The sequence below is a fragment of the Penicillium alfredii genome, assembly GCF_028826965.1.
Source record: "Penicillium alfredii strain IBT 34128 chromosome Unknown utg000011l_segment0_segment0, whole genome shotgun sequence".
In the NCBI taxonomy this organism is placed as follows: domain Eukaryota; kingdom Fungi; phylum Ascomycota; class Eurotiomycetes; order Eurotiales; family Aspergillaceae; genus Penicillium; species Penicillium alfredii.
Window position 1 is genome coordinate 527,756 of NW_026622708.1, and position 25,110 is coordinate 552,865.

Sequence of the window (25,110 nt, forward strand, 5' to 3'; positions counted from 1 at the left end):
ATCTTTCTCTCTTTCTCTCTCTCTTCTAACATTTAAGAGCTGAGCGGAGAGAAAAAAAAAGTATTTCTTGCGTGTCTCGGTTGAAGACACTTCGATTGAGGAACTATCGGACATCTCGCGCTCTGTTTGGCAAGGTCTCAGCCATTGGGAGATCCAAGGAGAAAATCCCTTCAGACGAAGCAGATCGTCGGTTCTAAGGTTCGCAACATTGGCCCACTCCCCCTTTGCCCACGGTCTCACACTCCCCCTCGTGCCTTGCATCTTTTCCCGTTCTGGTCCTTGTCCCATCTCCTTGCAGGGGAAAGTCGTGCCCTCTCTGGGTATTCCGAACGGCGTAAGATGAGGAGCGGCAATAGTGCCGTCGAAGACTCGTCGGATAGCTTGGCTCCCGTTTTCTCCCAATCGTGCGGGTGATGGGAGTGTTTGTTGACATTCATCTTCTTTTAGTTTTTGTCAGATTTACCGCGGATCTTGCATATTATCCCCCGGAGACACCGACAGATCCCCAAGTGCCAGGTTTCTCTTTTTTTTTTTTTTGATTCACTCGGTGAGTCCGTCACTTGCTAGTTCTATGCACCGATCCGGGTTTTCTTCCCCATAGCCCTAGCAAGCTGGTACTCATTCTCTGAGTAGTTCGGTCCCTGTGTGCTTGTCCAATCCGCTTGAAGTCTTCCCGAAACCTCGCGGGCAAAAGAAAGAAAGAAAGAAAGAAAGAAAAGAAAAAGCGAAACATCTTCAGTCGGCGTCCGCTGTCATCCGCCTTTTCTTTCTCGGGGCAACTTCGTGGCAGCCCACTCTCGGCACTTTTCTTTCCTCTCATGCGACAGGTTCCTCCACTGCGATTGATGAGAAATATTGGGCATCGTCGAGATCTGAGTCGATTCCTGCAGCCAGCCTTGTCTCCCTAGTCTCAGCTCTTAGTGTCGTGCGAATTGCTGGATGGTGATTCGAGGGCCTTTCTACCGCCGACCCTTTTTTGTGAGACTGACAGCTTCATCTCGTCGCTCGTGTTGTCTGAGAGAGCTTCGTTTTCGCGTGGGCTTTTCGATCATCCCATCGTTTGGAGAATAAATTCCCAATAATTCGCTTCCCCCCCCCTCTCAAGAGTGTTCGGTCTTGTTGCAGTCGCTGCAACACCTTCAAGCTGGCTTACTCGAAGACTCACGGTGTTTTGGTGAGTCCCAATCCTGTCTCTCTTCTGGATGCTCGCATGATTTGCCCTTCTCTTCCAATCCGAAGCCCGCCTGCTGTTTGAACCCCCCATCTCACACACATACCCCTCTGAACCACTGGTCTCTGTCCAGAACCTTGACTGACTCCTGTTCCTCCCCTCGCAGTTCGACCCGGACTTCCAAACGCCCCTCATTCTAGGCGAGTCGTTGGATCTCTCGGATTCTGAAGAGTCACAGTTCGTTGGTGCGTTTTCGGACGGCCTGTGGGCCAAGTCTGAGCCCATTCTGTCTATGTCTGCTTTTCAGAAGCCCGCTGCCGGCGCCATACTTGGTAAGTCGTTTGTCTCTGGTTCTTCTTGCCCGTCTCTCGACGCCATTTGTCTTGTGGCATGGATCTGGACTCGTGCTGAGACCCCATCATAGATTACGGTTCCACGCAGTCTTTGCATGATGCTGGTTCTTACTCTGGTTACGGCCAATCCCCCTATGTGACGGCCTCGCTCGTCCCATCCCCAATGCCGGACCAGGCAAGTCAGATCTCTGACTGTGTGCCGTACATGCCCAACCATGAGTACGCCAGCTCGTACGAAGAATCCGAGTCACCGATGCTAGGTGCACGACATCGCCAGCTGCCAGAAATTGTCACCTACAGTCCTCAGCGTGGCGGTGAAGGTACACGAGTCGTGGTTCGGATCCAGTCTCCCTATGACCTGCACAGTTCTACCTACGCCGCTTTGTACCTGGTGTTTGGTTCGAAGCGGTGCGAGTGCATCCCCCACTTCCTGGGATTCCAGGGTTCGGCCTTCCAGTATGGCCTCTCGGTCGATGCCCCACCGTTCTTGTCGACGGGTTCGCCGTCCTTAGCCGTCCCTATCCAGGTCGTCATGGAGACTCAGAATGATTGCCCGGCCACTACTCTGCAGGTCGGTGTTTATACATACGAGCAAGTGCCGCAGCCTTCGCCTTCGGGGGATTCGCGGAAGAGGAAATTCTCGTCCTTCTCCGACAACCTGATTGCCAGGGCTGCCAAGCGGGCTACCGGCCCTACGATTCCCAAGATCGAGCCTCAGGACAACTATTCGTTCCGGGACAGCCATCCCGCGTCCTTCTCGCCATACCTGCAGCCTCTTCCCGCAATGGCCGGGTTCGTCGCACCTTTCCAGGCCGCTTCCTCCCCTCAGGCCGGCTCGAGCCACTACTCCACAGTGTCTGCCACCCAGCAGCCAGCGATCCGTGCCCCGTCCCCTCTGACTCCGGCCTGGAGCCCCTCCTTTGTGCCGGTCAGCAGCGATGGACGCAACCCCGGGCTTGCTGTGGCTCAGAGCATGTCGCAGCACAGGAGACCGTCGCCGGCGCGTGGTTCCAACCCAACTCTGATCCGCACCTCGACTCTCCAGCAAGGCACTGGCATGGGGCAGACCCAGGCCTTTAACCCGTATGCTATGTACCCCTCCAAGGCTATCCTCAAACTCAGTGGAGACCTCGACGCCATGGCCGAGGGGTGGACAAAGGAGGAGCGGGTCACGCAGCGCCGTCTGGTGCAGTTCACTCGGTCTCAGACTGGCAGCACCATCCATGCTGACTTCAAACCCGTCACCCTGGAAACCCGTACTCCAAACAGCATCTGCATCAGCTGCATTCTCTGGGAGGGCAAAGATGAGTGCTATGTTACCAGTGTCGATACAATCTACCTCCTCGAGTCTCTTGTGGGCGTCCGTTTCACTGTGGAAGAGAAGAACCGCATTCGCCGAAACCTCGAGGGCTTCCGACCCCTGACCGTCTCCAAGGCCAAGGCCGACAGTGAAGACTTCTTCAAAGTCATCATGGGCTTCCCCAACCCCAAGCCGCGCAACATTGAGAAGGATGTCAAGGTCTTCCCGTGGAAGATCCTGAGCCCTGCTCTGAAGAAGATCATTGGGAAATACGTACGTGCCCTGTTTCATTATTTCGGTTCTCTGTCATTTGATTGTTGAGTTCTAACATGTTTATCTTTCAGTCCGCCAGCTACTCGTCCACCGCAGGGGCTCTGCCAACCCCCATCACCCACTACACTAGCCATGGCACGGCTTCTGACTCGGGTACTGAGACGCACACTGCCGCCTCTCCGCAGTCGGTCTCTGACTCTGGCCCTACAAGCACCTATGCCCCCACAATGGCTACATCGGCATATCACTCACAACCGGATCAATCCTGTGCCCAGCTCTCTGCGGCATCCGACCTCCGGTCGGTCATCCCTGCAGTGAGCCAGCCGTACACTTCTGTGGGTGCTTACTCGTACCCGGCCATCTGTCAACCCCAGAACGCCCATGGACTAGCGGCACCCGCCCCGCGAACTGACTGGGATATGCATGCTCTCAGTGCCGGTACTTCTACTACTGGCACTTCAGCCACCAATGCATGCTACGCCTACTTGGACCCCGTGTACTCTCTGCACGACACTGCCTCGGGTCCATGATCTTCATGGTTTCTCTGCTCTGCTTTTTGATTTTTGACTTTGGTCTTTTGGCTTTCTGATTATCCCTCTTGCCTTTCTATTTTCATATTTTCCACCCTCTGCTTTTTGAAGATACGACTTTTTCTTCCTGTCACTCCTTTGACACCATGCCCACTCAGCACATTGGTATCGGACCTAACACACCCATACCTACCATGGTGGATCTATGTGTGTGTCTGTCTCCGACGCCGCTCACCGATCATGATTTGAACGTCTCTCCTTACAAAACTTTTCATGCCTGAATGCCCCTCACCCACCACATTACTTGTTTGCATATTTACCTTCTCACTGAGACCGGTTGTCTTGTTGCATTTATAGACGGTGTCTTGTTCATTCCTTTTATTATTGGGTTGCATATTCCTTGCCGGGCATTTTGGGCTTTCCTCTCTTTTTTTGATTTGGCTTTTTCAAGCTTTGCACATCTGGGCTACTGTACGAGTACTTGGCATAGCATGGGCGCGCTGCTGTCATTCCTTTTGCATTCGCAGGTTGGATTGGGATAGATTTGGGATCTGGGAAATATGGAGGGGTTTTGGGTTTGTTTATTTTCGGCCGTCTTCCCGTTTTCTCTTCTGCGGTGATTGCAGAAAAACTGCCATCTGGCTTTTCTTTTTGGCTTTCCCCTAAGGGAGGATTCTTTTGGAGTTCGACTCACCACTTGTTTGTTTGATTTTTTTGAGCTGAGGGTTGTTACTTGTTGCATTGTTCTGGCGTTTTGGAAGATGGTTGGACTTTGCGTGGATCTTGCTGTTATTTGATATTTTCTAGTTCTAATGATCAAGTTTCTGGTCAATTGGCTTTTATCTGTGCATCTATTTCTATATTCCTTTCATACTTTTCACAGTTCTACATGCACTCCACTTAGGGCAAGGCTGACTCACCCCTATCTTATCACACGTGACCTCCTGCCCCTCGAAAAAGGCAACTGACTCACTTTTGAGACCCCCGAGGTCCTGTTCTCTTCAATTGGCTTGTCAGTGACTCACCGAGTCTCGCAGACTCTCTCTTTCCTCTCTTCCCCCCATTTACTTATCCCTTATACCTGGGCTGAAGTGGCCTCTCCCTTTTTGGTCTTTTTTTTTAAACCGTCTTCTCTTTACTCCCACGTTCCTTTTTGTGCCCCGCGATCCCACGTCTCCCCGACCTCTCTCCCCTTGAACCCGCTCAATCATGGCCGACGGCATTAAACAGACCTTTGCCAGGTGCAAAGAGCAGAAACGTGCTGCTCTGGTGGCCTACATCACTGCTGGGTATCCGACCGTGGAGGAGGCGGTTGATATTTTGCTTGGTTTGGAGAATGGTGGTGCTGGTATGGACTTCCTTCCTTCTCCCCTCTCCCACTCTCCCCCCTCTTCACGGGGACGAGTCAATACGCGGGGAAGTGTGTGGTGTATATGTGTATGGGAGGCAAATGATTTACTGAAACCCCTCGATTGAATTGCAGATATCATTGAGCTCGGCATCCCATTCACTGATCCCATTGCCGACGGCCCCACAATCCAAAAGGCCAACACCAAGGCTCTCGATAACGGCGTGACGGTCACCACGGTACTGGAGCTTGTCCGCACTGCCCGCCGCCGTGGCCTGAAGACCCCGCTGCTCTTGATGGGCTACTACAACCCCCTCCTGCGCTATGGCGAAGAGCGTATGCTGCAGGACTGCAAGGAGGCCGGTGTCAATGGATTCATCATGGTCGACCTGCCACCCGAGGAGGCTGTTCGATTCCGTGACCTTTGCGCCAGTACTGGGTAAGTGCGATTGGGAACGAGCGCGCGCCTGCCCTACTTTAGAAAAAAAAAAAAAAAACATGCTAACAAACTGCGTATCAACTAGCCTCTCTTACGTGCCGCTCATTGCCCCCGCTACCTCTGATACCCGCATGAAGCTGCTTTGCAAGATTGCCGACTCGTTCATTTATGTTGTTTCGCGCATGGGTGTCACCGGTGCCACCGGCAAGCTCAGCTCAAATATCCCCGAGCTCTTGGGCCGTGTCCATGAATACTCCGGTAATGTCCCCGCTGCTTTGGGTTTTGGTGTCAGCACGCGCGAGCACTTCCTCTCTGTGCAATCCGAGGCCGAGGGTGTGGTGATTGGAAGCCAGATCATCACCGTTGTTGGCAACGCCCCTGCCGGCCAAGCAGCCAAGCAGGCCGAGGAATACCTCTCCGGCGTCACTGGACGCAAGCGCGAGCGTGACGAGCAGGGTACCTTGACTCGTGAGGTCAACGTGCTCGAGGCCATTGAGAAGGCGCAGGCGCCGGCGGAGTCGCAACCCACCAAGGTTATCACCGATGCTGACACTCCCTCGGGACCTGGCCTGGGTGACCAGCTCGAGGCTCTGAACGTCACGAAGGACCCCTCAGCGCAGCCGTCTCGCTTCGGCGAATTCGGTGGTCAATACGTCCCTGAGTCCCTGATGGACTGCCTGGCCGAGCTGGAGAAGGGCTTTGACGAGGCGCGCAATGATCCCAAGTTCTGGGAAGAGTTTCGCTCTTACTACCCCTACATGGGCCGTCCCAGCAGCCTGCACCTGGCTCAGCGATTGACGGAGCACGTTGGTGGTGCCAACATCTGGCTGAAGCGTGAAGATCTCAATCACACCGGTAGCCACAAGATCAACAATGCCTTGGGTCAGATCCTGATCGCGCGTCGCTTGGGCAAGACGCGCATCATCGCCGAGACCGGTGCCGGCCAGCATGGTGTCGCGACCGCTACAGTGTGTGCCAAGTTCGGCATGAAGTGCACTGTCTACATGGGCGCGGAGGATGTGCGCCGTCAGGCTCTCAACGTCTTCCGGATGAAGCTTCTCGGTGCTTCCGTCGTGGCTGTAGATGCCGGCAGCCGTACGCTGCGCGACGCGGTTAACGAGGCTCTCCGCGCGTGGGTTGTTGAGCTCGACACCACGCACTATATCATCGGTTCCGCCATTGGCCCGCACCCCTTCCCGACCATTGTCCGCACCTTCCAGTCCGTTATTGGTGACGAGACCAAGGAGCAAATGCGTGAGGCCATCGGCAAGCTCCCTGAAGCGGTAGTCGCCTGCGTGGGTGGTGGCAGCAACGCTGTCGGCATGTTCTACCCGTTCTCGAAGGAGCCCAGCGTCAAGCTGGTCGGCGTCGAAGCCGGTGGTGATGGCATCGACACCGCGCGCCACTCCGCTACGTTGTCGGGGGGCTCCAAGGGTGTCCTGCACGGTGTCCGCACTTATGTTCTCCAGAACGAGCACGGCCAGATCTCCGAGACTCACTCCATCTCCGCTGGTCTCGACTACCCGGGTGTTGGCCCCGAGCTGAGCGCCTGGAAGGACTCTGACCGCGCTACCTTCATTGCTGCCGACGACGGCCAGGCTCTGACGGGCTTCCGCGCTCTTGCGCAGCACGAGGGTATCATTCCCGCCCTGGAGTCGTCGCACGCCGTCTATGGTGTGATGCAGCTCGCAAAGTCTATGAAGCAGGGCGAGAATGTCGTGCTAAACCTCAGCGGCCGAGGCGACAAGGATGTGCAGAGCGTTGCCGACGAACTGCCTCGCTTGGGTCCCAAGATTGGCTGGGATCTGCGTTTCTAAGCGGAAGAAATGACTTCTTGCTTTTCTTTTTTGCTATCAAATAAAATTGTCTCTCCCTTGTTGTCTTTTATCCAAGGACATTTCCTTCTCCATGACGGACTGCACATACCATTTCTCTCTCCCCCTCCCCTTTCCTCACCTTCTGGGCTGATATCGCAGCCTTTCACATATTGTTTTTGTGCCTTCTATGGGATTGATTATGCGAGGCTTTCTTTTTTTGGTTTACGAAAGGCGATGCTGGTTTTTGTTTTTCTTTCCTTGGTTCCCTTATTTTTATCTTTTGATTTTCTTCTTGTCTTTTTTGGGATCCCGCTCTCTTGTCTCTATGCCGAGTTTAGAAAATATATTCCAATAAATCGATATCCTTATTCTTCTGCACGTTCTTTTCCTTGCGTATGGCTCCGTAGTCGTGCCCGAGGGTGTAAGGCAAATGGCTTCAAGAATAAAAAACGCAGGATGGAGGAGAGTGAAGCTTCCTTCACACTTATAAAACACAATTCTCGTCGGGAATGAACTTGAATCTTGAAAGGAATTGTATTGAGGCTTGACCGGAAGTAAACACGCAACCAAACATAAAAATGGAAAATAAAACCAGAGCAAGACACAGCCGCATAAAAAAAAAGAGTATATGCAATCGAGAAGGCAACAAGACAAGGGAAAGGGGAGAGGGAGAACATATATCCCTCTCGAATCCTCCAAGTCCAAGTCCTTCTCCTTTCTGTACCTTCATTTCAATCCATTCCACAACATAACCAAAAGAAAAGTGGCACCGAGAAGAACCCAGAACCATCAATCAATCACGCATCAATCAGATTCGAGTTCTGCTCGCCAGAGTGGTCACGCGTATCCTTATGAGGGATCTTGCGAGCAGAGCGAGCATAGAACTCGTCCAGGACGCGCTTGGGGATCCGGTTGAGCAGCTCCTTGGGGTAGATGCGGAGCAGGTTCCAGGCGATGTCGAGCGACTCCTGGATGGTGCGCGACTCATAGGGAGACTGGGAGATGAAGGTGCGCTCGAACTTGTCGAGGAATTCGAGCGACAGTTTGTCTTCGGAGGAGAGGGCTTCCTCGCCGACGACGGCTTTCATGGCGGCTATATTGCGAATGTAGTTAGTAATGGATATAATAATACACATTGATTCATGCATTCATGCATGGTTATACTCACCAGCATCGCGACCAATGGCGTACTTGGCGTACAGCTGGTTCGATACATCCGAGTGGTCCTTGCGTGTGCGTCCCTCGCCAATGGCCGACTTCATCAGTCGTGATAGCGAGGGCAGCACGTTGATCGGAGGGTAGATACCCTTGTTGGCCAGCTGTCGGTCAATGAAAATCTGGCCCTCGGTAATGTAGCCCGTAAGATCAGGAATGGGGTGAGTAATATCTAGAAATACGAATATTAGCAACCTCCATCTCCGGATTGCCTGGGTCACATACCGTCATTAGGCATGGTCAAGATGGGAATCTGAGTGATTGATCCGTTACGGCCCTCGACTCGACCGGCACGCTCGTAGATGGTCGACAAATCCGTGTACATGTAACCTGGGTATCCACGACGACCGGGGACTTCTTCTCGGGCGGCGGAAACTTCACGCAGAGCATCACAGTACGCCGAGAGGTCAGTCATGATAACCAACACGTGTTTCTCCAGCTGGTAGGCATAGTATTCGGCAGTCGTCAGCGCCAGACGGGGTGTGATAATCCGCTCAATTGTCGGGTCGTTGGCCAAGTTCAGGAACAGAGTAACACGCTCCATACTGCCGTTCTCCTCGAAGTCGCGCGTGAAGAACCGACTAGTCTCCATGTTAACACCCATAGCCGCGAAGACAATCGAGAAGTTGTCCTCGTGTCCATCGTGGACATCCTTGGTGGGCCGCTTGACCAAGCCGGCTTGGCGACAGATCTGAGCAGCGATTTCGTTGTGCTGGAGACCGGCAGCCGAGAAGATGGGGATCTTCTGTCCTCGGGCAATCGAGTTCATAGTGTCGATGGCAGAGATACCGGTGGAGATCATTTCCTCGGGGTAGACCTAGTCCAACTCCGTCAGCTTTCCGGAGCTTCCCAACTTGCACGAGCAATATGCGTGCATACTCGTGAGTAGGGATTGATGGGCTGGCCGTTGATGTCCAGATAGTCCTCCGCCAACACCTTGGGTCCCTTGTCGATCGCTCGGCCGGAACCATCGAAGACTCGACCCAGCATGTCTTCGGACACACCCAGCTTCAAGCTGTGACCGGTAAACTCGACTTTGGTCTAAAAAAAGTCTCAGCAACTCCGATACCATACAGCCCATCCTTCCGTGGAGTATATACCTTCTTCACATCGATACCCGGAGTACCTTCGAACACCTAATGAACGGAGAGTTGCGTTAACACCTCGCTCGAGATAAGAGAACCGGGGAGTGCATGAATGTCGGTCCGCACCTGCACAACTGCTCTACTTCCTATTTGTCAAATAAAAAAAATGTCAGTCTATGCACGATAACCCTCGAAATAGCACGGAGATGTGGGGAATCTACCTCTAGCCTCCAGCACCTGGCCGGAGCGCTCCGAGCCATCGGGCAGCGTCAAGGAGACGATTTCGTTGTAACGAGGAAATTTGACCTAATACACAAGATAATTCGTGAGTACATGAGCTCTTCGCCTCCTTTCTGCCCGGACCATTCCAAGCTCGCAACTCACATTATCGAGAACGACCAGCGGTCCGTTGATACCTCCGATGGTGTTATAGCGGATGCGAGGCTTGATGGAGGTCATCCGGGGGTCGACGAAGTCGGCCATGGCGAATCGTATCCTCCACGGGTGCAGCACAGAACCTTTTAAAGAGATAAATGGAGGGGGGTGGGATGGCGGAGGTTGAGCTGTCGGGATGGGGAGCTTGGGCGGTGACGGGGCACGTGACAACCACATGCTCCGTGGTCTTCATCACAACCGTCGATTCGAAGAACAAACTATATGGATTGAAAACTTAGAAACTAGGATTTTGTGGAAGGATTTAGGACAAATATTGATTGGAGGGATCGGGGTTCCTCCAGAAGGCTTCGCGGGGCTTCCAGGGCATCATTACGCATGCAAGTATGGCAATCAACGAAAGCCCAGTTCGAGATCATTGTACCCAGAACTGTGACCACGGGGAATTTAAAGATAAAAGACGAATAGCTTCATGAAAATAAAACCGTTCGAGAACAGATTAGACAATGGTCATCGGTGTGAACCAAGTCCAGGGTATTGATGCAAGTTGCAAAGACGAAAAAAAAAAAAAAAAAAGACCCGACAGGCACCAAAAGCTCCACGAAAATGCAGACAAAGTAAAGAAATGGCATCGTGGGAGGCATTCAGTCAACTTTGGCTTGTGCAAGACTCTTCGGTGTCGGCAGGTTATTAGAAAGACGGAAGTTCGTGTTGATTCTGCCCTTGGAAGTGTGTCTCTTGAGCTTGCGACGGGCCACCATCACCGGCACCGAGGAATTGGACAGCAGGTAGTTGGAGAAGGAACCAAGAAGAACACTTAAGTGAGAGGTTAGCGAACAATCAACTCAATTGATCGACAGAAATCGGGTCAGACTCACCCTTTCAAAGCACTCTGACCCCGGGCACCCACAATGACCAGTGTAGGTTCGAGTTCATCAATCTAAGCACTTGAGTTAGCCAGTATTCAGCGAATCCTCATAAATCAATCAACCTACTGCTTCGGTGATCATAAGTTTGGGGTTCTTGCAGTGTATCACCTCTACGGCAATGCGAACCTGCAAGAGTGTCTTCCGAAGCAGCTTCACACAGGTGTTCGACACAGCCTCAACAGCCCTAACTCGTTCTGCTTCCGCCATGGGTGATGCCCGGGCATCAACAGACCCCGACTTGCTGGCAGTGCCAGGGCCCAGACGGCCCAGAAGGTTGCGGGATGGTTGAGCTGAGTTCAGTGTCGCTTCTTTGGTCTGAGTTCCAACGACCGCTGTGGCATCTTGGATTGCTTTGGCTCCTTCACCAACCTGCACTGAAGAGATGTTGGAATCCTCATGCACGGCGCAGATGGCAAACATGGTATCCCCGTCCCGCAGAACGGTCCCAATCGTCCACTCCAGCGCATATACCGACTCTTCACTCAGGTCTGTGGCAATTAAATACTTGCGCCGCCGGCGCCGGCTGCCATCGGCTCCCTCCTGCAAGCTCGTGAAATTGCCGCGAACGATTGTGCGAATTGATCGGTTGTGAACAAGGTTGTCAATAGCGGACATGGAGATGCGAAGTTTCTGGGCACGCTTGATGTCATCCACCTCCGCTTCGTCTTCCGATCCGTATGGGGTGTTGGTGGCTGACTGGTTATGTGGAGTCGGGATGTCGAAGCTTGTCTGCGGATGAACAACGGCTTTCAAGGCCGACTTCTTGGGCTTCTTCTCTTGAGGTCCTGCTGGAGGCTTCTCGCTAGGTTTTTCTAGAGCCGGAAATTAGTCCATGGGTGCCTTCAACCGTAATAGAGTCACATACGCTCATCCTCGGGTTGAGTGGGCTTGTCACTCTTCGGTTTATTGAAATCACTTGGAGTGATGGTTCTGATATCAGAGTCTTTCTTCTTGCGTCCCCGAGCTTCCCCGGGCATGTGTTCCTCATCACTCGACGTCTCTTCGCCCTCATCTTCACTGCTTTCGATGATGTTCTTGTCCCGGTCAAAAACATCCTTGGCCAGGCGCTCGCCAGAGTCCCCATGTGCAACAGGTTTCACGTAATCAGGAAGGTTGCCCGCAGGCTTGGATAGCACTTCATCCGATTTGTTGTGCACATCTTCCATTTGGAGCGCCTTCCCTCTTCCACTGTTAATGGGAGTCGGTTTCTCCGAGTCCGTATTGGCACGGCTACCAGGGGAGACCGGGCGTCCAAATGAGGACGGAGATCGAGAGTCCAGCGACGAGCCCCGTTGTGATGATCCTCGTCCGGGCTCTCTGCCGCGGGTAAAGCTCTTGGGGAAGAATCTTGATTCCAGCCCCGACATCATTGCTGCCATTCCCCTCCGAGCCTGGGGTTTGTCTCGCGATTGCAAAAATCGTTTCTTGGCCGATGGATGGTCCGAGGATGAGGGACCAATATCCGATTTCGAGTCCTCCTCGATGCCAATCACCGATGCTCGGCGGTCGGTGCCACTGCCAATGTCCAATGATCTACGAGAGGCACCGTCGACACCAGCCTTGGGCCTCTCTGGAGAGCTCGGCGCAGACGCCATTGTCGAAATCGTACGCAGAGGAGACGATTGGAATGGTTCAGCCGGGCTGCGGACAGCGTGTGCCCTGAGAGGAGTTGCCCCGCTGATACCAGCGCCCGCGCTTTTTTCCGACTGCGGGGCACTGAGCAGACTCTGGAGGGCGCGGGTGACGGTTGGTTTTTGGTTGGCGTCGACACTCGATGAATGCGCTGGTGAGCGACGACCAGGATCTGTCTTGTGGTCTTCAAGCGCAATCTGAGAAGATATGGGAGAGGAGAGTCCGTGGGACGACATCACAAGTGGTTCCGCCTTCGGCCTGAACTGCTGTGGAGAAGCCGAAGCTCGGCCAACGACAAGCACTGGAATGTGGAGCGATCGGCCTAATGACGATAGTGCCTCCGCAATCAAGGAATATTAAGGGGTTTTTTGGATCAGAGAGAAGGATTCCAGAAGGATGCGAGTCATACTCTGCCAAAAACACAGTGAAGGAATGGGCAGTTCGAGTGTTTATACCAGGTATGGAGAAGGCACCCAAGGTGAGGCTTCCTTAGTTTACAACAGCACGCATCTAAATGACAAATGCTGAAAATAACAAAATTGGAGAGTGGTATCTTCTCGGGCGCTATTCCAAGGAATTTGAATAAAAACAATGATCCCACCGGGTCCCCTGCAAACCCAACTCCCAGCTCCGTCAAGTCAAGTAGATGAAAAAAAAAAGGAAGGCGCTCAGAAAACATGCATCTTCAGAATATAGCCACGGCGATTATGACTTGGCCTTCATGGTTTTGGGCTTCGCTCCCTTCTTGGACGTCTTCCGAGCCCCAACAGCCGCAAATGCCTCATCCGAGGGCTCATCCGAGGGCCCACGCTTCTTGCCATTGGGCTGGCCGTACTTTTCTTCGAGATGGGCAAGGAAGCCCTGGCCGCGTTGCTGCTGTCGCTTGGTGATCATCGCCAGCAGATCATCATCGCCAGTTCCCGAAGCCTTGGACGGCTTTGATGCTGCTGCTGCCTTCTTGTTCTTGCTGCCCTCAACCTCCTTGGCAAGCTTTTCAGCCTCCTTGGCTTCTTTCTGAGCGCGCTTCACCCGTCGCTCCCGCTTCGTTTCCGGTTCCTTGGTGTATGCCTTGAAGTCCTCCACCTCGCCGTCAGCAATGGCCTTGTCGAGGATAGCCCGGAATCTTTCGTCGTCATCTAGAACATTGGACAGCATGACACTGTCATAGATGCTGTCCAAGTTACCTTGGTGTATCTGGTAGGCTTCCAGCAAATCACGCTTCTCCTCGTCCGACCCTTGGTATTTCTTCTGAAAATCTCCAATGGCACGCGAGTCCAGCATTGCCGACAGCTGTTCACGGTAGAAATCCATCCAGTCGAAATCCCCATCTTCCCCGAACACTTCGTCGGTGCTGCCCGTGCGGTCGTAGACTTGTCGCCGACGCGAATCAGACAGGACACCATATGCGAGGGCGACCTGTTGGAATTTTGCGTGGGCTTCTTCCCGGGCATCCTCGCTCACCTTGTCTGGTTGGATGGGTATGTGATCAGTTGGTGTTCTGTGGAGCCAGTATTGCGCGACGTGTCGTAGATGATATTAGATCACATACCGGGATGGTGTTTGAGGGCATTCTTTTTGTATGCAGTCTTGATGGCCTCTGGTGTTGCATCAGATGATACACCCAGGATCTTGTACAGATCCTCTTCGACCGAGGGCAACTGCCCATCTGAGGCAGGATCCTGCGCCTTCGCGCCTTTAGCCATTGGTGCAGTAAAGTAGCGTGGCTGGTCACACAGAAGGCAGAAGAACGAACAATCCTCTCAAACCAACAATGAATGTTGAGAAGAAAAAAGTGAAAGCTTGCACAAGGTGATGTTGACTCGGGTTGATCAAAGTTGATTCACGCGAGTTTGACGCGACGGGCCGATGCCGTCATCGTTTTGCTGCAGCTCCCCGCCTTCGAGCTCTTGGAAACCTACCGCATTATATCTTGGACGACCTTTCATTATTCTTGGAACTGGCATCGGAGAAGACTCAAGGATTTCTCATTCTTATTTCATCAAACCACACTACGAAGCCAGCTCATTGACTAGTGAGAGCGCTTAAGTTCTCTTTCTCCCCACCTTCAACTCACCATGACGACAACCACCTCCCCTCACGTTCCTTACATACGAAAATGCCTCTCCCTGGCCGAGCAATCACCCCCTCGCCCAACCAACTTCCGCGTCGGTGCCCTCCTAATCTCCCGCAAAGACGATGACCCCGCCATGGCCGATGACCGCATTCTCTCGACCGGGTACACAATGGAGCTAGCGGGCAACACACACGCCGAGCAATGCTGCTTTGCCAATTATGCAGCAGTGCACCAGGTGGCCGAGGAGGCTGTCCCCGATGTGCTCCCGGTCGAGCCTGGCCGCAAACTTGTTATGTATGTGACGATGGAGCCATGTGGGAAGCGACTGTCGGGCAATGCGCCGTGTGTGCAGCGCATTACGAGGACGCGAGAGGGTGGCCGGGCGGGGATTCAGAAGGTTTTCTTCGGAGTCAAGGAGCCTGAGACTTTCGTGGGCGAGTCGGAGGGGTGCAAGGTATTGACTGCGGCGGGGATTGAGTGGGAACATGTGTCCGGACTGGAAAAAGAGATTTTAACGGTTGCTACTGCGGGACATGAAAATGGGGAGGAAGAGGTTAGGACTGCGCTGGGGGATAAGGAGACAAATATTGATGATATCAGCGCGGAAGAGCGGCGGAGGCAGGAGCAGATACCCCGGAACCCGAAGAAGAGGATGATGGAGGGGGAGACGGCTCTTTATTAGAGATAGAAAAATACACTCGAAAGATTCTCGTGGATGTTAAATTATAGTGTACAGTAGTAGGTTTATGAAAAATGATTCTGAGGATCTACTATGAATGTTTCCACCGACTAGGCCATCAAATACCCTAATGATGTGTAATCCAAACTTACACCCATTAAAAAACATGAATACGCCCAATCAATGGACTCTAGTAAGGAATCCTGCAGTGCAGAAAACAGCCCGCGTGTTGATCAGATCTATACTTCTAGGCCACGTGACCCGCCCATCGGCTTCTCTCGATGATAACTCCAAACTCCCTTTGCAGATTCCCACACGCTCCGCCGTTGATACCATAGAAAGAGCAGAAGTACAAACAAATCAAAAATGACCCAATGGATACAGCCAAACATGCCAGCCCAGTTTTCTACCCCGCATTCTGCTTCAAGGCATCGCCAACCCACTTCGCCTGGGTGAAAATGGCCGCGGCAGATGTGCATCGGCTGCAAAGGCGGAGAGGCTTTGAAGGTAAGCATATTATTTATTTTCTTCTTTTTTTTTTTTTTTTACCTTCTTCTTCTGGCATGCAGTTCTACCTCGGTCTGGATGTCTGGTATCTGCATAGACCCGACGGGTCAATCTAGCATGTTTCGGGAGAAGACATTAAATTCCGCTGGAGGGAGATTCGATGTCTGAAACATCTCCCCCCCTCCTCCTTTTCTGGTCCTTGAAACATATTACTTGCTGTTTTTGTTTCATTTGTTTCGGTGTATCAATACCCCATGGCTGTATGATTGCATATATCATGCACAACAGGCCATAGAACCCAATGTGGCCAAGCACCTGATCCATGAAATTACGACAAAACAAAAAGACAGGGAAACAAGACTAACGTCTCCACCCAGGCCAAAACATCTTTTTCTACAACAACCACCCAATCCGCTTCGTCAGCCTAGTCGGACTGGTCGTCGCCCGGACCGAGGTGCCTCGACGAACAATCCTAACACTAGACGACAGCAGCGGCGCCACAATCGACGTAGCCGTACTGCAAGCAGATCCCAGAAAGGACCCATCAAAGGGATCCACAGCGGCATCCAAACTGGGGATAGCAGACGCAGACCCAGATGCCGCAGTATCCATAGACTCAACAGAGATATCGACAGCAGATGGCAAGACAATCTCAACAACAACACCAACAGCAGCAACAGGAACAGCAACCCATGTATCCGCAACAGATCGCACCGAGCTCGACATCTCACGCCTGACACCAGGAACAACAGTAAGAGTCAAAGGCACGCTCTCGCTCTTCCGGGCCACGATGCAACTGCATCTCGAGCGCTTCACGCTGGTGCGGGACACCAACGCCGAGATGCAGTTCCTGGACGAGCGGCTCCAGTTCTTGGTCGAGGTGCTGGCCGTGCCATGGGTGCTGCTGGACGAAGAGGTGGAGCAGTTGCGCGGCGAGGCGGAGCGCGGGGATTTGTTGGCTATTGAGGAGAAGAAGCGCGCGGAACAGAAAGTGAAGAGGCGTGCAGAGCGCGAGGAGAGGGATCAGCGCCATATTCAGAAGAGGTATGAGCGCGAGGAACGGAAAAGAGATAAAGAGGCGGGCGTGTGTAGAGAGGATGGGGTTAAGGTGATGCGGAAGATTCGGAGGAGAAAGGTTCTTCAAGGAGAGTGATATGTCTTTTTTTCTTCTCCTTCCTCTTATTTTAAATGACTGGAAAGCTACGAATGGTTTATATCGTTAATTCAGGATAGCTTACAACATTATGTGAACTTGCTTCTTGCCATGCCAAACTATTATGTACCATTGCACCCCTATATTCCAAAGCGCATCATCCGTGAGACAGAATCAGTCTCGACCCCCAAAAAGACGGGGTATCTTCATGCCACATAGAACGCCGAGCTTGAGAAATAACCAGGGAAAAACAACCAGATTCAAAAGAAAAGAAAAGAAAAGAAATCAGAGCAACATCAACGGTAGTACTTGTACTCGTGAACAGGGCCACCGCCCTGCCCACCCAGCATACCACGATAATACTCTTCGCCACCCCGGCTTCCACGGTGCGGGACGTGCTCTCTATATCGCCGAATATCGTCGTCTGGAGGGAGAGTAGACGTTGGAGACTCGGTGTACAAGTCTCCGGTAGACATGCCACCGTACCTGGGCGGGTGATCACGGCTGAGCAAGTCGCTTTCCGAATGGTGATAGTCACCGGTGTGAGAGTTAACGCCGCGAGAGGAGCTGCGGGAACGGCGCGAAAACCGATGGGCGGGAGCCGGACCGGATCCAGAGCGGGCGTAGGGCGGGTCTCGTTCGTATACCCCCGAGAGTCGATGATTTGGAGCAGATCCCGGGATGTCCGCTGGCCGGGTCGTGGAGAAGGAGCCGGTGTGGCTATGAGTGCTGCTCGGTTCATCGTATACTTTGCCCCCTCCCGGCTGGGCCGAATAGGGTTTCCTCTCGCGTTCAATGGGCGCAGGAGAAACGGTCTCGTCCTCGTCATCGACTACGGCAGAGGAAGATGTCGAGGCCGATGGCGGAGGGCGACCTCTTTCGTAAGAGCTCGCTCGCTCGCTCGAGGAGTCGCCGGATTGAGGAGACCTTCTCGACCGGCTGGCCTGGGACCGTTCCTCGTCGGTGATGTGAGGCAGGTCGACGCCACAGTGTTTCATGATGTGTCCCTCGGTCTCCTCTCTCAGTTGCAGATCGGCGACTTCTGGGAACAAACGGCGCGGGATCTCCTTGGGGAACCGCTCTTTCTTGTCGTCCGGGTTGTTGATCGGCATGTTAAGTACTGCGTTAGCTAATCGCTCGTACTCGCGCTCCGGATGGGCTTGAACCATCAAGGTTGCCCATTTCTCAAAGCCATTGGGCGTCAGACCGGGAATATCGGGTCTCTCGTCTAACTTGTCTTGTACAAGGTGATGCTCTGCCTGCACCTCACGGAAGAGTCTGGAGATTGACGATGTGCGGTCATCAAATATGTCTGGGTTCGTCACAGTTAGGATGTCTGCATATTCAGAGAATTGTGATGCGACATACCTTGCCATGGATAAGGATCCGATGTGACATGAGTATCCTGGTAGAACTTTTGTAACTTGTGGGGAACGATGACAAGGGTGTTCCCCGGTGGGTAGTCCTCAATCTGCCCTGGAAGTTAGCCATTCACCCTCGACATAGACCACGAGCAGATTTATAGAACATACCAGATGAACAGCGATCCCGCGCAAGAATTGGCCGAGCCTCTTTGTCGGCTTGCCATCCTCGAACAGTTTGCCCCAGATCTTCTCCAGCGTTGTCATCTCCGTCAACGTGGCATCCCGGGACGGGGGTTTGGGACGAGTCTCTGGCTTCGCACTGCGATCGCTGCACTGGCTTGATAGCGAGTCATGTCTGTCTGGCAGATCCGGAGACGGCTGGGGACTTGAACGGGTATCTGCCGGGTAGCCGGAGGGAGGTGCGTATTGTGACTGGGGATCATAAGGTCCGGGGATTGGGTTTGGTGGCGGGATCGAGGTGCTTCTCTGTGAGGCCATCGAGTGAGGCGAGTCGTTGTGAGCGCGCAGCAACGGATCTACCGATGGCCATGGCGGCTGTGAATGCGGGGGTGGTGGTGGTGGAGGGCCTGATCCTTGGATATTCTCCAGCCCCGTCGCCTTAAGCTGTTGAATCACAGTTGCCGTGATATGCGACAGAACATCAGGAGAGAGGTAGGTCGACGAGTCGGCATTGTGGACTGCGGAGCTGACGGCCTCGTCGATGCCATTATTCTGCGGGGGCCGTGGGGGATTGGGATATGCTTCTGGGTTCTGAGCAGGCGATCCGGTCGGCATCGGAGGCTGCGGAATCGGCGGCTGGGGCATGTTGATATGATCTGGCTCATAATAAGATGGGTATGGAGGGGTGGGCGAATAATACCCATGGGGGTCGTTGAGGTCCGGGTTCATATTGCCCGTTGGGTAGGAGTTAGGGTAGTGCTCATCGTATGCCATGAGGTGATTGAGGCAAAGAAGAGGCAGCGATTTGTAAGAAAGCAAATATGGTCGAGAGACAGAAATGCGACGGAGGGGCTGTGGGGAAAAAGAGGCTGTGGCGATCCATTGGCGTCATCTCTCCTCAGTGCAACTCGACACTCCCCAAGGCAGTTTCATTAATTTCGAGTGTCACACAATGTCATATTGCTCGACTGAGCTGAAGCGTCATGATCGGCAATTTACGCATACCCGTCGGCCATTGACTTGGCACCTATCAGCATTGCGAATAGCACTGTTTTACTACTAGTACCTGGCCGTTCCCGGGCTGACAATCCTGCTTTAACAGTTCACTGATATAGCCGCATACATGGATCATGGCATTTCAGAGAGAACCAGCCCTTTGATTATTCTCCAGGGATCCTTGGGTCTTGTGGGGACGCGGTACCACCGATGTCATAACCACGGCTCTCTTTGTGTCCGACCGAGAAAGGAAAAAGCAAAACTCTGGCTCCCACGCCATACATATTTCAAAAGCACACCTCGAGGCCATCATTCAACGAAGACAGTTGCTAGCGTTAGGACATCTTCGATACCGAGACATGCGCCAACGCCGCTGGAGGTGGAGATTAGCAACTAAATAGCAAAATAGCAGATTTTTTTTCCACTCACAGGAACGGAGGAGAGACGTGAGCAGCATCACCTGCGACACACACCGGTCCGAATGCATACAACTTGAGAGGGTGTCTCGTCGAGTCGAAGATGATCCAAAAATCCACGGCCTCAGGCAGAGCCGCGATCAACTTCTGCACGCCAGGCTCCCAGCCTGAAAAGTACTTGACCACACCCTCTCTATCGGTGGTGTCCTTGAGGTTAAGCTTCTTCCACTCTTCGGCGTCTTGCATGACAGCACCAATGCCCAGGAACTTGCCCTCGGGGTTGGTGAACGGATACGTGATCACATAACCACCGGGCCCGACGTTGATGATGAGGTTGTTGGCCGCATCGCCGAGGATTTCCAGCACCTTCTCCCACGAAATGTGATTGCGGTATTCGCGCTGCCGCGTGTCGTGCGGAATTGCTGCCGGGTCCGTCTTGTCGAGGAACATGCGGCGAGTGGGAGACCTGATTCTATCGCATGCAAGAACTTTTGACAATGTTTGTATCTGTATTAATTCCAATCAAGAGCGTTGAGAACTTTCAACTTACCAGCATCAATCTCGGCAGTCGTCCCGTTTTGAAAGGTCAGCACCCGCTTGCCATCTTCTCTCGCCTCAATTTTCTCCAGCCTCATACTGAACTTGTCAGCTGGAATAAGCTTGTCCAGCTCAGCGGTAAACTGGTCTCGGGGCAGAGGTCGCAGGACATCGCAGCCTGCCTTGTTCCTGATGGCGAAATCGTACGGCAGCTCGCCTTCATGCGTCCGCCGTTGAAAGAAGTCAGGGTGTTGATTCGTCATGTAAACCGCAGCTCTGGGTGGGTTAGCAGCCTTGTCCAGTGCCTTGAGGATGTCGGGGTTCAACTGGCGCATATTCTCCATGGCGTTGGATGTGAAAGCCATGCCAGATCCCTGCCTGCCTCTCGCTGTGCCTTGCCCGTAGAGAATTGCAGGGATGTTTGGTCGGTTCAAGAGGCCAATGGCCATTTGGACACCGATTACGCCGCCGCCGATAATGGTCACTTCAAGTGGCTTGGAGGTAGACATTTTTTTAATTTTGTTTCGGGTTTAGTTTTCAAAGAAGTGTTTGGATTGAATTGTTGGAACTTTGGACAGGATAATTGAAAAGGTATATATAGCTATCCTGTGCTCAATAAGCATGAACTCCTTGTAGTCGCATAGCCCCTCCATCCATGGAATTAGTTGTATGCCCGAATCCTGACTCGTGCACCTGGACCCGTTGACTGCACAGGCTTTTTACTACAATAGAAACATAATCAGATAATACCTTAAAATACCAATATATCATTTAAGATCTCAATACAAAAAAATCATGTATTTCTAGCACGGTTTTACTAAGGGTCTGGAGTATATATTGCAGTATTGATAGCATAGTAGTGATAAACAAAAAGGGAAAGACTCTTTGACAAGGAATACTTGATTAACGCCGACAGTCTATGATTGGTATGGAGATAGACCAAACTCCCGATACCGCATGTCCTCCGCAATGAACGGCGATTTCGGTTCGGAGGATATGGACTACAGCCGTTGTCCCCGGAGCCCGAGCTGCCCCGCCCTGGAGGATCATAACTAGTTAATGAGGGTGAGTCGGCAGAGTGATCCCCGAGATCCGCCTAGTTTGACATCAGTAGTTCTCGTTAACGCCGAGGGGGCAGCTTCGGCCCTTAGATGATCGATATACATATTGCTAATCATGGGGTGCATGGGGCCGGACGCGGTGCTGGTTAATGAACCTGTGAGCAACTACAGCAGTTCGCTTCAGAATTGCTTCGTTTCGAGGTTATGGGAAGGTGGAAAATAGAGCAATGGCACTCCGGACCGCCTTAGAAAAGCGTCATGGCAAGGTGATATATATATGTTCTAGACTAAAATGCAGATGGATGATACGAAAGTCAGATCTATATTTCAAGTATGTGACTACAATATATATTCGCAAAGGTTACCCGCTCTACTCAATCTGGCATTTTCTTTTCTTTTCTAGGCGATGCTACGATAAAGCTTCTATATAATCATATTTACTCTACCGTATTCCATGCTACAGGGGACATTTGGTCGTCCTATGCCACCTGCTGGTTGTGGGAACCAGATTTGCTGAAGCAGTAGATAGCCCCGGCAACCTAGCAACCTAGCTCACCCTCTGCTCTATAATTTAAATTATAGGCAGGGCGCATAGAGTATTGAGCTGCTAAATACAAAGAGCCACTGCTTTATCTTGCGACTCAATATCTTACAGGGAAACTCGAGAATAGAGTGTACGACTATGGATTGGTCTTACGTTGCCAGCCTTGAGAAACGCGGTGTTTTCATATGGGCGCGGATATATAATTTTTAGATATGGTGTGTGCATGCGGGCTTTGAGAGTTGAGTCTCAGCAAGATCAGATATTTTCGCATCATCACTGCAATATGAAAAAGGGGACAAGTAGATATCAGGCTATAGGCGCCGGATTGACTCCCGTCATCCCGAACAAAGACTTAAGGAGCCATCCCAGGGCTGTCCATGTGATAAGAAAAACCACTCGAGGATCTAGTCAGACTCGAGACACTGGATACCGCGAATTATCAGTTATCTAGAGGATCACTTGCGGCGCAGTCGAAGATCACCTAGAGATGCTCTAAATATATCTATCCGTGGATATGCCCCCCCCCCCCCCCCCCCCTTTTAGCACAGCCTTACTGTAAGTAGTAGTAGAGTAGTATGCACCACCGGGGCAGCTTTCTATAGGGGGCAGTCTTCCACGGGGGCTACGGCATGGACCTGCCGGATCATGCGACGGCGCCAAATAGGACCGCACGTTACTGTAGTGACGGTGGGACCCAATTCCCTTTTCCCGGGACATTATGTGCATAGTCAGTGTGCCTCATGCAGGTTTCCCGGGTGCTAGATTTGTATCTAGCGTTGATCTAGCACGATCCGTCGGGACCGGCGTCAACGCCTCGAGTCTTTAGGGCTTAAAGGGGGAGCTTGGCAGCTAAGTCTCCAGTATAGTACACTAAAGGGGAAGGAAGGACGGGCGCTCCCTTTGTTCGGGGTTTGAAGTGGACCCGGTCTAGTAGTTAGCTGGACGAAGTGGGAGGTCCCGCTAGAGATACCCACGATATCATTGTATGCGCGCGGGTGGCGGGAAGGAAGTCCGGAGGGGTTCCATGGAGGGGGAAGGGGAAGGACAAAAAAAAAAAAAGAAAGGAAAAGAAAAGAAAAGAAAAGAAAAGAAAAAGAATAGATAAATCACTTGCGTGGTGATCTTCCCCTGAAGAGGGGCGCTCGGAGAAATACCCATCCAATGTTTGGAGAGTTTCGCGAGTCTCGAGAGCACGAAAGGGGGAGAGATGGCGTTGGACAGAGCTTCGGGGCGAAGGTTAATGATCCCGCTCGTTTCCACGGGCACAAGATGCCAGGAACGCCTTCTCGAAGGACGAAGGAACCCGACGGCGCCTCCCGGCAGTTTGGCAACGGTCAAATAGTGCGCATCCTGGTCGCTTGGTGGCGCAGGGGGAGGAGAGGGGGTAGGTCGATCTCCCAGGCGCTACAACCATGGCCCTTTTCGCGGGTGAGAGAGGGACGGGTCCTGAGTAAACAAAGTCCCCACGCAGTGGAGTTTTCCGTCGTCCCCCGAGTCGACGAGTCTGCGCCAGGCGGCTCCACGAGCACGGTCTGGGCAATAACAATTTGCTGGAGCGTCACCGTTGCGAGGGAATTGGGATGAAGGAAGGGGGCGAAAGAGCCCAAAAACCCACTCGGATTCCAGCTGGCTGGAACCAAGTGTTGAGTGGCCCAATTATAATGATAAATGGTCTGGCAAAGAGGGGACTCCATCAGGATTACCGTACCTGACTCCATCATCGCAACTGTGGAGGGCTCCGGTATTTGTGTATCCTCTCGTGGGTGTGTTTTCTGAACGCCCCATCCATGATTCTTCCCTGTACAGTTGCGGTGGACTCTTTGCTGAGTCTAGTATTGCACTCGAGGGCCCACTGGTAATGAATCCCTCATCCCAAAGCCCCGTATTGTGCTCGGTACGGCCCTTGGGGGGTGAGCCCACACACACGGGACACGGGGGACTCTGCAGATTTTCCTCATGCATTGACCGCGACAGTGCAATGATGACAATTCTTCATACCTCGGAATTGTCACCATAGTGTAGTGATAATTTGAATGGCTAATGCCTTGTTAAGTACCTTGAAATCTGTAGCATCCCCGAGTCAGCAGACCTCTCTCATGTGATATCCAGCAGGGGGCAAAGGGCGCAATCTTAGAATGATCCTTGCGGGTCTCTAACGGTGGCCCCAGGGTTCGTCCCGACAGTGCAGGTATTGGATTACCATACCCCTAATAAAAAAAAAAAAAAAAAAACCAATCCCCAACGTAAAAATGGTTGACAGGTAGATTAGGGATCCACGATGGACGTGATAGACATGATAAACATGATCGTCTGTCCGTTGTTGTGTCGTCGGGTCAGTTGCGCCTTGGCGAGGGAGATGTGGAGGAACAGAGAACGCACAAGCCAGATGAGTACCATGCTGACGCGGTGTCCAAGTTGTCCAAGCCCGTTGAGAACGGTGTCGTCAAGCGCGGGATTGTAGGAATTAAAGGGAGGATAAGAGGGGGGAATCATCGGGCGCCAGCTGTTCCCAACCACCTCATCTACTGGACATGCATTGAGCAGGGCACCGAATCAGAGGAACAGTATACTGTGTTGAGATTGTTCTTAAGCTATTGTCGCAAGAACGCGTCCGAACCTAATTATTTATTATTTTATTATCTTATTATTTTACCATCACGTTTTATATGGTGACTGATAGATTAAAGATCATTGAGAGACACGGGGACCTGAGATACCCGATGGTGGCAAAACACTTTCACTGTAGGACATGACATAACCGACAATAAGGATCCTCCTTGCTCTCGAACTGTCGATTGCTGGGAAATGACTGGTCCATCGAGGAAAAGGCTGGGAATCCCTCGGAGAAGAAGAATTCAAATCAGAGAAGAGAAGAATACATTACTCAATTACCCACAAGAACAGGGCGGCCCAACGGCCCTACGCTCTATTGTATGCCCAACCCTCGGCGATGAGCTACTGTACATAGTTCCTGTACATATAGGGCATGAATTCTATAATTCTATACTTCATACCTTGATTTAGTAGAAATTCGAGTGAGATTCGCGGTCATTTTGTTCTGTTTCGCCCCAAACACGAGATTTGGCTCTTTGTTTTTATTTTTTCTTTGTCGTT

At 52.3% G+C, this 25,110-nt stretch overlaps 10 protein-coding genes across 10 annotated transcripts; 4 read left to right on the forward strand and 6 right to left on the reverse strand.

The window, feature by feature from the left end:
* Nucleotides 1-1,337: 1,337 nt before the first annotated feature.
* Nucleotides 1,338-3,627, forward strand: medA (transcriptional regulator medA; the record flags this gene model as incomplete). Its single annotated transcript, XM_056659152.1, has 3 exons — nt 1,338-1,503; nt 1,596-3,097; nt 3,169-3,627. Coding segments are annotated over 3 exons (2,127 nt in total), but the record flags the coding sequence as incomplete, so codon positions are not given.
* A 1,209-nt stretch (nt 3,628-4,836) lies between these two features.
* Nucleotides 4,837-7,231, forward strand: trpB (tryptophan synthase TRP5; the record flags this gene model as incomplete). The annotated part of the gene is made up of 3 exons (XM_056659153.1): nt 4,837-4,975; nt 5,111-5,414; nt 5,500-7,231. The coding sequence occupies 3 exons, from the start codon at nt 4,837-4,839 to the stop codon at nt 7,229-7,231; spliced, it is 2,175 nt and encodes a 724-aa protein (XP_056507446.1).
* A 797-nt stretch (nt 7,232-8,028) lies between these two features.
* NUU61_008629 (H(+)-transporting V1 sector ATPase subunit B) lies at nt 8,029-10,152 on the reverse strand (the record flags this gene model as incomplete). The annotated part of the gene is made up of 8 exons (XM_056659154.1): nt 8,029-8,324; nt 8,400-8,618; nt 8,672-9,263; nt 9,326-9,487; nt 9,547-9,582; nt 9,658-9,677; nt 9,753-9,837; nt 9,916-10,152. Coding segments are annotated over 8 exons (1,647 nt in total), but the record flags the coding sequence as incomplete, so codon positions are not given.
* Nucleotides 10,153-10,568: 416 nt separating this feature from the next.
* On the reverse strand, nt 10,569-12,721 carry NUU61_008630 (universal stress protein family domain protein; the record flags this gene model as incomplete). Its single annotated transcript, XM_056659155.1, has 4 exons — nt 10,569-10,740; nt 10,803-10,864; nt 10,920-11,665; nt 11,719-12,721. The coding sequence occupies 4 exons, from the start codon at nt 12,719-12,721 to the stop codon at nt 10,569-10,571; spliced, it is 1,983 nt and encodes a 660-aa protein (XP_056507448.1).
* Nucleotides 12,722-13,190: 469 nt separating this feature from the next.
* On the reverse strand, nt 13,191-14,188 carry NUU61_008631 (DnaJ domain protein; the record flags this gene model as incomplete). The annotated part of the gene is made up of 2 exons (XM_056659156.1): nt 13,191-13,951; nt 14,035-14,188. The coding sequence occupies 2 exons, from the start codon at nt 14,186-14,188 to the stop codon at nt 13,191-13,193; spliced, it is 915 nt and encodes a 304-aa protein (XP_056507449.1).
* Nucleotides 14,189-14,560: 372 nt separating this feature from the next.
* NUU61_008632 (putative DRAP deaminase) lies at nt 14,561-15,241 on the forward strand (the record flags this gene model as incomplete). The annotated part of the gene is made up of 1 exon (XM_056659157.1): nt 14,561-15,241. One exon carries the CDS (start codon nt 14,561-14,563, stop codon nt 15,239-15,241), a length of 681 nt encoding a protein of 226 aa, XP_056507450.1.
* Nucleotides 15,242-15,612: 371 nt separating this feature from the next.
* Nucleotides 15,613-16,898, forward strand: NUU61_008633 (OB-fold domain-containing protein; the record flags this gene model as incomplete). Its single annotated transcript, XM_056659158.1, has 2 exons — nt 15,613-15,745; nt 16,123-16,898. The coding sequence occupies 2 exons, from the start codon at nt 15,613-15,615 to the stop codon at nt 16,896-16,898; spliced, it is 909 nt and encodes a 302-aa protein (XP_056507451.1).
* Nucleotides 16,899-17,194: 296 nt separating this feature from the next.
* On the reverse strand, nt 17,195-19,216 carry NUU61_008634 (uncharacterized protein; the record flags this gene model as incomplete). The annotated part of the gene is made up of 3 exons (XM_056659159.1): nt 17,195-18,210; nt 18,267-18,369; nt 18,431-19,216. The coding sequence occupies 3 exons, from the start codon at nt 19,214-19,216 to the stop codon at nt 17,195-17,197; spliced, it is 1,905 nt and encodes a 634-aa protein (XP_056507452.1).
* Nucleotides 19,217-19,747: 531 nt separating this feature from the next.
* Nucleotides 19,748-20,900, reverse strand: NUU61_008635 (FAD-dependent oxidoreductase; the record flags this gene model as incomplete). The annotated part of the gene is made up of 3 exons (XM_056659160.1): nt 19,748-19,811; nt 19,868-20,342; nt 20,405-20,900. 3 exons carry the CDS (start codon nt 20,898-20,900, stop codon nt 19,748-19,750), a joined length of 1,035 nt encoding a protein of 344 aa, XP_056507453.1.
* A 3,361-nt stretch (nt 20,901-24,261) lies between these two features.
* NUU61_008636 (uncharacterized protein) lies at nt 24,262-24,489 on the reverse strand (the record flags this gene model as incomplete). The annotated part of the gene is made up of 1 exon (XM_056659161.1): nt 24,262-24,489. One exon carries the CDS (start codon nt 24,487-24,489, stop codon nt 24,262-24,264), a length of 228 nt encoding a protein of 75 aa, XP_056507454.1.
* Between the last annotated feature and the right edge of the window lie 621 nt (nt 24,490-25,110).